Source organism: Sphaerodactylus townsendi, linkage group LG11 (genome assembly GCF_021028975.2).
Source record: "Sphaerodactylus townsendi isolate TG3544 linkage group LG11, MPM_Stown_v2.3, whole genome shotgun sequence".
NCBI lineage: Eukaryota > Metazoa > Chordata > Lepidosauria > Squamata > Sphaerodactylidae > Sphaerodactylus > Sphaerodactylus townsendi.
In genome coordinates, this window is record NC_059435.1 from 61798486 (window position 1) to 61810512 (window position 12027).

The window sequence follows — 12027 nt, forward strand, 5'->3', positions numbered from 1 at the left end:
AGAGAATGCAGTAAGGAGGAAAATTATGAGGATAGTTCCAGATGGTTAAAATAATACTTCCTCTATTAACAGAATGAAACACAGCTAGTGTACATATACATTTTATTTTCATAGCACAGAGTTCAGTTCAGTGGAATCAAATAAGCAAGAAATTACACAACTCACTGAGTCTCTGTGCTTTTCAAATACCTCATAATTCCCAGATACCTCAGAAAGGCAACATGTTGCATACTGCCATCTTCCATTTTGTTTCTGATTTTTCCATAGTAAACAGCTGCATTCTGTAACATGAGGGAATCCCCCCCCCCAAATATCCCTATGCATTTCTTTCATATCATGGCAACAACATGCCTTCTAGTTCTGCATATAGATTGTAGCATTACACTGATTAGAGATGACAGGCTCTGAGTCACCTCTGAGGTAAATTGGACTTTGTAGAACTCTCTTGGCTCACTCTTGACAGCTGTTGCACTGAAGTAAAACATTGGCAGAACTGAACTGAGCAATTACTAGCTCGTAACAAAGAGTGATTGTTAAGTGACCTTCAATTATTTTAGCCGTAAGGTACCCTTTCGGGTGGGCCCCTCATTCTTTTCCTGTTTTGCAACCTGCTACAAGAAGCCCATTCCTTGCTTATCTTTCCAGACATTCCCCCACTTATAGTGTGTTGTCCTAAAGAGGCCTTTTGGGAAAAGAATAAACACTATAAAGCAAATCTCTTTAAGAATATTACGCAAGAAAAACAAGCCACGATTGTAGGTCCACAGTAAGTGCCATACTGAACGGCTCCCGGTTCTACATCAGCACTTATAGTGTACTTCTAGGCAAAGTTATACTTTTCTATGCCCACTGACTGCAATGGACTGGCAAGAGTGAAACTCTAAGGACTGCTCTTTCAATCTTGCTAGAGAGTCTCCAGATTATTTGAATAAAACCCTTTATGAATCCTCCCAGCATACTCTCCAAAGTCATAACCCAAACATGGGATAGAGTCACAGCAAATATTTCTCACAATAGGGGCTCTGCATAAATCCTCATGAATTTATATTAAAGGTGGAATTTTATTGCATCCATGTTGGGGTGGGGGAGGGCAGAGGTAGTAACCCAGATCACTAAATATCAAAAGTTAGCTGCATATTTCTTTCTTGACTCTGCAGAGAAGCAAACAATTTTTATCCATCTGATTTATGAAAAAGATGCGGGGTAGAAAGTTTACAGTTTCAACAGCAGAAAAATATCCCCTCTAAAATACACGTAAAAGTCTGAAAAGCATCAGGAAATTAAAGGGTCTATCTAAACCCCAGCACATTTTGACTGCTGACTAGCAGCCATGGAAAGATAAAATTATTTGGATCAGGCCTGTAGAACAGGGGAGCAAGGTTAACTTTCCCCCTTGTGCTGTTTTCTTGACCACAAAATGTTTCCCTTCCAAAGCTGCTATTCACCCCACTAGAAAAATATAGACTGTTCGTATGTTACCTCTTCAGTGGGCAAGAAGTGGTTCAAGAAAGTGATCTGACTATTAAAAAACAAAATGGGTGAAAGAGTTAAAATGCTCCCCATCCAGCACTGTCCTAATCAAAGTCCAGACCTCCCAGAGCTATTTAGCAATAAAACACAAATCAGAGATCCATTTACACATTTTCCAGCGCTTTTATTTTGACTTTTGTGGTAGAACAGGCCTGTTCATACCTGCATGCCCTATTTCCCCTCTATTCTCTCCTGGAGGGTCTCAGCGCCTCCAACAAAGGCTTTTCTCTCTCTCTAAGGTAACCATTGCCACCACCTGACCATTGAAGGAATTATTCACTGGGAGAGTCAGCACCGCCCCTCCCCAGCTTCCCTTCCAAACTCTGAGGTCTTTCCTCAGTGTCTCCTGCACCTGGGACACCATGGGAACAGTTCACTGCCTGGAGGAATAACTGCTTGCCAACCACCAGTGTTCCTCTTCTTAGTGCCCCCTTTTAAAAATAGTATGTCCAAGATGGCGAAGGTCTATGGGGTAAAGAGAACTGCCACCAGCATCCAAAAGAAAAAACGTGGTTAAAACCTTCCATTCAAGCCTCGAATAGAAAAAAATGCAATTTCTTCACACCTTTAAAAGTCAATCATTACCCAAAGTAGGGTTGCCAGCTGACCTTTTAACTTCAGCAGCAGCAAAAATGGTATGGTGAGCAACGCTGTACCATGTCATTTCCACATGTTCCTGGAACAGATGTCACAATGCTCTAGGTAGGAACTCCCTGATCTGTATGGTAAAAACCATAAAGACTATGCGAATTCCTAGATACAACTGAGGCTGGGAGATTGTCCACCATGATGAGCAATCTGGCGAAGCTATTTCCAAGGAGGTGGTTTAGGTTCATTGGTTGGGCCATGAACTGATGCGCACACTTGAAAGGATATCTGTTGTTTACATCTTTTTCCATCGAGCAGCTGATTGTCATGCCACGTCAAAAACTACTTTTGATAGTCCATTCCATTTTAACAGCAGGATTTTTATATAGATGGTAGGCAGTTGCTATTTTATTACAAGCATACTGAAAATAATGCCGGGGCTGGGGGGTATTTGTTTTAAATATTGGCTTGTGACTAAATTCTAGGGCCGTTTGTAAGGAACGTAAGATGAGAGTGCTAGAGTACCTACGTTACTGCACAGGCGGCCCAATCCAGACAGGGCTGGGAAAGCTCAGTGGCTAGGGAAGGTGTGGCTGCACTGCAGCTGTACCTTCTCCTATCAGCTTCCCCAGTAGCAAGGGCGGGAGAAAAACTGCAAAATCCTCCTGCCCCTGGGAAACCCCATATGTCAGCTCCACCCCTGGGCCCACCCCCAGAATGCCCCTGCCCCCATCAGCATGCAATTCACACCAGATGGGCTCTACAGCCACCTGAACTTCTGGGTACAGACACCACAGAGGTCCGCAGGTCCCCCCTCAGATGCATGGGTGCCCTCACTGCTGGCAGAGGTGCCCCTTATGCTAGCAGGGTGGATACTTCTGTCAGCACAAGCCCATGCCACATCCAGTGGAAAATCTCTCCTCCCCCCCAAATTGAGCTCTTAAACTCTTTCCTTTAATGTTAAATTTCCCAGATCTGGACTACTTACTTACTTACTTACTTACTTACTTACTTACTAATTAATTAATTAATTAATTAAACTTAATATACCGCCCTATCCCCGAAGGGCTCAGGGCGGTGAACAACAGAAAATCAAACAGAAAACATAAAATCTTAAAACAGGTACATTCTAAAATGGGGCCCACGAGACCCATATACCAAACATAAGCAGACCCTCCTGTTGTGTCTGTGTGTGTGTGGGGGGGGGGAGAGGTGTAAGAGTTTTGCTTTTCAAAAATTTGTGAAACTGACTAGGCATCAAATGCCTTGGCAATTTTGCTAAGTACAGGCGGATCTATGGCATGTGCAATCTAACAACATCAAAATGGTTTTCTTAGCTATGTTGAATGAAACAACACTGCTTCTGGCAGAGCCATTACAATTAATCTCAGGGGGAATATCTTTAGGGATGAGGTAGGGCTGAGCTCAGGCAAGTTGTCCATTTGGTGACCTATGAGTTACCAACACAAAGAATAAAAGACAATAAATCCACAGGCTTTACCCAAAAAAGTTCAGACCAGAATGCACTGGAGCTAGAAGTAGTAATAAAACCATGGCCTTTTGCTTCACTATAGCCTTCTGAAGGTACTACCTCATGGCAACTTGAAGATCTGTCATAATTCTCTATTTAAGTGAAAAAGAAATAAATTTTTAGCACTTACAGAAAGCGTTACACTGAGTAATAACTCATTCCTCCATCTACTATGGGTTTGGCAGAACACTTAGATTTATATGCAGTGAGCGGTACCTCAGACTTTAAAGATCATCCACATAACTGGCTGACGCGCTCTCGCGCCTACCCGGGGAGGGGGGTGGAGCTGCCTTACGAGACATTCCACGCACTGTTCTCTCCCCCTCCCAGTTGGGGCTGGCTGTCACCCGATCTCAAACGTCCGCTCCGCCTCCACCCCCATTCCTAGTCTCGTCTCTCCTTTCCTGCGGGAACTTGAGGAGGCGGGGCTGCACGAGCCTCCAGCGGAAGAAAGCGACTCCCAATTGCGTTTGGAGAATGGAGTTTGGCGGAGGGGGGAATGTTGGTACGTGCCTCCCCCCCTCCGCAAGCAGGTTCTTGAAGCTTGCCACGACGCCCGCTCGGCGGGACATTTTGGCTTTCTGAAAACTCTGCATTTGGCCCGCCGGCAGTTCTGGTGGCGCGCAATGCGCAAGGACATTGAGGCATACATTAAGGGCTGCTCGGTTTGTGCAGAAGCCAAAACCATCCCGGGAAAGCCCCATGGGCTATTGAAACCTCTCCCGGTGGCCTCCCGCCCTTGGGAAGTCATCTCCATGGATTTTATTACAGATTTGCCCGAAAGTCATGGCAACACGGTTTTGTGGGTGGTGGTAGACTTATTTTCTAAACAAGCCCATTTTATTCCATGTGCTTCCATCCCCTCCGCTCCCAAGTTGGCACGGCTGTTCATTCAACATGTTTACCGTCTCCATTCCGCCCCCGTTAAGGTGGTCTCCGACCGCGGCCCCCAATTCATTTCAAAGTTCTGGAAGGCGTTTTTGGGGTTGTTGGGGGCCGCCCCGGCCATCGCCGCCCCCTACCACGTTCAAAGTGACGGCGAGACGGAGAGAACGAACAGAACCCTAGAGCAGTATTTACGTTGTTACACCAACTACCACCAAGACAATTGGTGCGAGCTTATTCCGTTTGCGGAGTACGCCTATAACAATGCGGTTCATAGCAGTACAAAGAAAACCCCCTTTGAAATTGTGTCTGGTCGCTCCTTCCCGCCGTTGCCACAACTACCCGCGACAGCTTTGGACCCTCCAGAGTTTCAACAATGGATTTCATCCCTAGCCGAGGGATGGAAAACGGTCCAGACCGCCTTACAACAAGCTAAGGACTCCCAAAAGCTGCAAGCGGATAAACACCGCTCGGATTTCCCTCTGCGTGTGGGCTCTTGGGTGTATTTATCTACAAAAAATCTCAGAGACGTACATAAATTTTCCAAACTTGGCAAAAGATTCGTGGGACCTTTTCAGATTACTAAAGTGATTAATGATGTCACTGCCCGCTTAGATTTGCCTAACTCTCTTAGTAACATTCATCCTGTCTTCCATTCCAGCTTGCTCAAGGAGGCTCCCGCTTCCGATGCCTGGCACGACCCGCCGGAGAGGCCCCCACCGACTATTATTGATGGTCACAAGCACTACGAAATTGACGCTATCCTGGACTCTCGCTTTAATCGCAAACGCTTGCAATATTTAGTCTCTTGGGTGGGATATTCCTCTGGGTATAATCAATGGGTTTATTCCGAAAATATTGACGCCCCCACCCTTATTTCTGCTTTCCACCGCGCCTTTCCGCATAAACCTGGGGGGGAGGGGTCTTCTTTAAGGGAGGCAGAGTGTAAAGGATTCAATGGTGTTGATGGTGAAGTAACCTTGAGTGCATTCCACAGCCCGGGCGATGGGCCAGCTGCATCGGCGGAGACTTTATCTTTGCGCGGGAGATGAGGACTCCGTTCCCATGGGAAGCAGGAAGGGGGATGGGGTGAATGGTGTTATAACCTGTGCTTCTGGCGGGAAGTGTCATTCCTGCCACTACGTGTACGTGAGCTTTCTAAGATGTCTTAATAAACGGACTTTTACATCCAAAAAGCCTTTTATTTCTGCTTCTATGGAATTCCTTACAATTCCCTGCTCTGCCACTTGAGCTGTGGAGGCTTACCTGGAGAACTAGATTAGCCTGTGCACTCCAACACATGCCAGCTGGGTGACCTTGGGCTAGTCACAGTTCTTCTGAGCTCTCTCAGCCCCACCTACCTCATATGGGGGAGTGGGGAAGGGAAAGGAGATTGTAAGGCCCTTTGAGTCTCCTTACAGGAGAGAAAGGGGGGATATAAATCCAAACTCTTCCTCTTCTTCTTTGATGGCAGGGGCACCTGAAGCCAGGCTTCGAAAGATCACTGGAGTTGAAAAGTAGGCTCAAATGGGAGAAAACAGTACTTAAAGTATGTGGCCTTAAGTTATATAAGTCTTTAAAAGTCTATGCCAGCACCTTGAATTGGGCCTGGAAGCAAATTAAGAGCCAGCATAGTATGGGAATAAAACTGAAGTGATATTTTTCATATGACATACTTCAGTCAGCCTTCTGCCCCTACTGTATGCTCCAGACAGTCTTCAAGGGCAGACTGATGTAAAGCAACTGCAGCAATCTAATCAAGATGTTACCAGGGCTTACACTACAATGGTTAATCTTTTCCTACCCAGGAATGGCTGTGGCTAACCTATAAGCTGAAGGTGATGAAAGGTGTCCCCAGTCACCACTGTGAATTGTTTATCCAACCAGAGACCTAGATCCAGCAGAAATCCCAAGCTACAAAATTGTTCCTTGGGGGGAATGCAATCCCATTCAGAACAGGAAACATCCCAATTTTTGAGACAACCCATTACCAACATCTCTTTTTGTCAAAACACCTGTAAGCTAGTAAGATGTAGGCTAGACAAGGATACTGTTAGATGGATTTGTAATTGGTTGACTGACTGAACCCAAAGGCCACCCACCAATGGCTCATCATCTTGGAGAGAAGTGACTAGAGGGGTGCCACAAGGTTCTGTCCTGGGCCCAGTGCTATTCACTATTTTTTATCAATAACTTGAAAAATGGAATAGAAGGCATGCTAATCAAATTTGCAGCTGACACCAAATTAAGAGGGGTAAATAATTATTCAGAAGATAGGGTCAGAATTCAAAATGACCTGCACAGATTAAAGAGCTGGGCCAAAACTAACAAAATGAATTTCAACAGTGATAAATGTAAGATACTACACTTCAGCAGAAGAAAGAAAATGCATAGATATATGATGGGGAACACCTGGCTTTGCAATAGTACTTGTGAAAGGGATTGTTTTAGTAGATCACAGACTGAACATGAGTCAGCAGTGTGATGCAGCAGCCAAGAAAGCCATTGTGATTCTGGGCTGCATCAAGAGGAGTATAGTGGCTAGAACGACTTGATACACTCTATTCTGCATTGGTTAGACCTCACCTGGAATACTATGTCCAGTTCTGGGCACTGAAATTTAAGAGGGATATTGACAAGCTGGAACAAGTCCAGAAGAGGGCAACCAAAGTAGTGAAAGATCTGGATTCTATGTCCTATAAGGAGTGTCTTAGGGAGCTAGGTATGTTTAGTCTGGAGAAGAAAAGGTTAAGGATGTCAAGATAGCCATGTTTAAATATCTGAAGGGATGACTTGATGAAAATGGAGCAAGCCTGTCTTCTGCTGCTCCAGAGACCAGGACAAGGAGTAATAGATTCAAAGTACAGGAAAAGAGATTCCACCGAAACATTAGGAAGAATTTTGGCAAGGAGCTGATGCCTAAATAATCTATTTAATATGCATAAAGGCTTGGGAAAGAAGAGTCAGATGGAAAGGTCTCTCCAGTCTCTCTATGCTGACTAAAGATGGCTGTGTCTCTATCTCAAGGCTAGGGTGATGACTCTAGTTCAGGTTGTTCCCAAGGCTAGGGTGATGACTCTAGTTTAGGTTGTTCCCAAGGCTAGGGTGATGACGCTAGTTCAGGTTGTTCCCAAGGCTAGGGTGATGACGCTAGTTCAGGTTGTTCCCAAGGCTAGCGTGATGACGCTAGTTCAGGTTGTTCCCAAGGCTAGGGTGATGATGCTAGTTCAGGTTGTTCCCAAGGCTAGGGTGATGACGCTAGTTCAGGTTGTTCCCATTCAGTCGCCATTTTCCTTTGCCCATGCATTCCCATTTTCCCCTATTCTCTCCCTGATACCCTTGCTATCACCCCGCAGCTACCCTTCTTCTTTTTTCCAGGTGTGGCATCCCTGCATGACTCTGGATCCTATGAAAACTGGAGCAGCCTCAGCATACACTGGCTTAAAGGATTCTCATTCCAGTGGGGAAAAAAATAACAAAAGAGCATTGCCATATTCTGCCAGTCACTGCTTCAGAAAATAAAAGACAGACCGTGCCCACACAAACCCCACAACGTATTGCGAAGGCTATCGATAATTGAAGCAGTAGCTGTTCCAAATGCGACTTCAATTTTAATTACGCTAAATAGTGACACTGTGTCCCGAAAACTTTTCCAGAGGAAGATGAATAGTTAGAATTGCCTGAAAAGATTTTACTGCTCATTCCATTATGTCTCTTATTTGTGCAGATTCAATATTTTTTTTTTCTCTCCACAAAGCCTTTTAAAAGGCCATTAATAAAATGCAATTCTGGCTTTACTGTTGATGAACAGTCACCTCTCTTGGCAAAAATAAATAAATAAATAAATAAATAAATAAATTGCCAGCCAGACAATGAAAGCAGAATATTGACTGCAGTCTGGTGCCTACCTGTCTGCAGGTGAAGACTTCGAATTGCGTGCTTTCTTTACTTGGGCATATAATGCTTCAACTGTCGGCCCTTCCCTTGGGCTCTGTGGTCTATTGTTCATTGTGGATGAATTATATGAAGCGATTCCAGCATACACTGAGTCACCATCGCATCCAAATGTCCTGCTTAACTCTTGGATCTCAGCATAATCTCGTTCCCGAGCTTGTCTCTCACGAAATTCGCGAGTCTTGGCTTGAATTCTGAAAATGAGAAATAAGGCTAGAGATATGTTTGAAAACAGGGCACAAAATGCTTCCTCTCATGAATACGAACATATTTTCTCTAATCACCAAGTGCTGTGACAACAATATATCGGATCTGGAATGGCTTCAGCCTGACTGGGAATTCTTGAGTATGTTTTTGTACACTTTAGAACAGATGTAAATGGTGGCAATTTTTTAACAACGCTTAATAAGATGCACTTAATTGGTAGATAAGTTTCAAGGGGCTTTTCTGGCTATATGTGCCCCCTTCTGAGGGCTTTCTAATGGACATTATTCTTACCCGCCACCATTTTTTCTGCTTGCAGGTAGACTGAGTGTAGGCCACAGATCAATTTACATAGGAAGCAGCAGTAATAATAGAGAGGGGGGTTTTTTTGGATTTATATCCCCCCTTTCTCTCCTGTAGGAGACTCAAAGGGGCTTACAATCTCCTTGCCCTTCCCCCCTCACAACAAACACCCTGTGAGGTAGGTGGGGCTGAGAGAGCTTTGAGAAGCTGTGACTAGCCCAAGGTCACCCAGCTGGCGTGTGTGGAAGTGTACAGGCTAATCTGAATTCCCCAGATAAGCCTCCACAGCTCAGGCAGCAGAGCTGGGAATCAAACCCGGTTCCTCCAGATTAGATACACGAGCTCTTAACCTCCTATGCCACTGCTGCTCCCTAGAAGAGTTTAGATTTGCAGCCCACTTTTCTGAGAGAGTTCTGAAAGAACTATGACTGGTCAAAAGTCACCCAGCAGGCTTCATGTGGAGGAGTGGGGAAAAAAACCTGGTTCACCAGATTAGAGTCTCATGTGGAGGCAGGGCCAGAGTCAGGGGGAGCAGTGCCCAGGGCACATGTGCACCCTATGCCCCTGCCATGCCCTCGCACCACCCCCACGTGCACCCAGTACATCATGCACCCCCCTGTCCCCTTGGTGCTACACTACTGTGTGGAGGAATGGAGAATCAAACCCAGTTTTCCAGATTAGAATCCACTGCTTTTAACCACTGCACCATGCTGACTCTTAACAGTGGCATTTATATACTGCTGAGAGCAGTATTAATGCTCAGAGTACTAATACATATATTATCTTGTTGACATTCCTTCTTACCACCACTATGTAAAGTGAGCTTCATCATTATTGCCATATTGCATATGGCGGCTGGCTCCTCTAATTACAACTTAGCAAGTCCACAGCAAAGATTAGATTGAACTTAGTGCCACGCTGATTCATTTCCCAGTAATTGGACTAAATACAGACACTATGAATGCATGGAATTTGTTTGACAGGCACAGTCTTGACTAACTGCCAGACTTACAGGCTTTCTTTTTCCTGCAACATGCAACAACACAAGATGGAAGGTTTTCAATGGTTTCTAATTAAGCATGACATGCGAGTGCCACCATCTCAACTGAGAATAGCTTCTGCCCCAGTGGCTTGTTTTCAACAGTGTGCGAATGGAATGCAACAGCTTTCCTTTCTTGAAAGACATTTCCAGACCTCCGAAAGATCTGTTCCAAGGCTGGCAAAATAACCATGTGGGCTTGGCGGCTGAAAGGATAAAGAGATGAAATTGCCCTCTCTTCAATGGAGCAGAAGAGGGAACAGGAGCCACGTGACCCCATTTTTCCTCTGTGATTCTGCACGATGAAGCACATAGCTATCCTTCTGGATCCCATGACCTCAGAAATGATCTTTCCAGGAGTTATAAGGGGTTATAGAAATATAGAAAAAGTTGGGTGGTTGGATATAAGTCAGTAACTGGGATTCTTTACTACAGCTTAATCTTGGTTAATGTCACAGAAACCATCCTCAATTAATTATGGTGCCACATGTGGACATTGTGATTAATTGGTGGTCTCCCATCTCAGCCTGTTGCGCAAGGGAGAAAGGATGGGGAGCATAACTTCAACATTTTACCAGGTTCACATCTATCACAGACAAACTATCTAAGAGGATGGCTGAACTGAGCCTCAACCACTACATTAATGCCTAAACTGTACTATCCTGCTGCTGTTTTTAACCCAGAAGCTTAGCTTAGACATTCAAATAGTCTTACGTAAACAAGGAGTATTGACATCAATGAAAATAGCATCATTCAGACCATTTTTGGCATGCCACAAGGAGGTTCCAGCAAAGCCAGCAATGCTTCTGTTCAGTGGCATGTGGTAATTATTAATGATTACCATTTATATGATAATGCATTTCACAATGGAAGGCTATCACATTGCAACTCATTGGCCTCAGTATCCTTTGACCATTAAAAGCATATGGTGGAGGTTTTATTGAATACTTAATCTAACTCTGCCCTTCATCCACTCACAGGCTATTTAATGTCTTTAAGCAATCCAACTTTATGGTTTCTATAAGAACGCTGAAGTGTAACAGCTGACCATGTTTAAATCAATCAAAAACTTCCCATTGACCAGTGAGGATACAATTTCACTCATTCACATCTTGTTGAATATTACCTAAAATTAATTGTAAAAAACTTTTGCATATTTCATCCACAGTTCTCAATTTAATTAGGCATACCAGACATTTCATTTATTTCAAATATTGCATTTATTTAGATAAACATTTGCAAGACTCAAGATGGCTCACAATATTAAAACATGTCCCAAACTTATGACAAATTAAAGCTATAAAAACAACCATCACAAAATAGTAACAACCAAGACAGCCCAATTCGCAGAACTTCATTTCAACCTTTAGAAAAGCAATGCTCAAGTCTTGCATAACTTCTAGAATATGAGGAGAGAAGTCATTTTTTTGTCTTCCTTATGTTTAATACTGAAAATTACCCTTCTGTAACAAGGTTTCCTTTTGGAAACTAAGGGCTTCATCACTTGACATATTTGGGTGAACTCCAAAGATGTTTTATTTACAGATATGAAAACCTGAAGCATGACTTTGTCACACATATTACAAAATATTTGTAATTCAGACACAGAGTCCTTGATAGGCTTCAGCTCCTAGGTATTTAGTGGCAAGTTGGGTTTGCCATGTGTACAATGTTCATAAGTACAAACCCTCAGAAAAAAATTGAGAAGCCTTGTCCTTAAGGTCAGTCCAAAAGAAAATAGGACATTTAACATACATTTTTTCCTTTTCTCCAGGTACTTTCAATGTTAAATAGTCATATTTTGAGTTCTTATTTTGAGTCAGGCTTTCTAAGGCCCTATCCGCACACGCAAAATAATGTGTTTTCAAACCACTTTCACAACTGTTTGCAAGTGGATTTTGATATTCCGCACAGCTTCAAAGAGCACTGAAAGCAGTGAAAGTGCATTATTCTGCATGTGTGGAATGAGACTAATAATACAATGGCTGAAACT

The 12027-nt window shown here is 43.8% G+C and overlaps 1 protein-coding gene across 4 annotated transcripts in view; it reads right to left on the reverse strand.

Annotated features, from left to right (window-relative positions):
- PARD3 (par-3 family cell polarity regulator) overlaps positions 1–12027 on the reverse strand; it is a 605108-nt gene that overhangs the window by 101654 nt on the left and 491427 nt on the right. For 3 of the 4 annotated variants that reach the window (XM_048510784.1, XM_048510785.1, XM_048510787.1), the window contains one exon: positions 8443–8682. The exons of the other annotated variant lie outside the window; for it this stretch is intronic. In XM_048510784.1, the coding sequence (XP_048366741.1) occupies positions 8443–8682 (240 nt within the window). The remainder of the gene's footprint in view (positions 1–8442; positions 8683–12027) is intronic. 4 annotated transcript variants of the gene reach the window in all.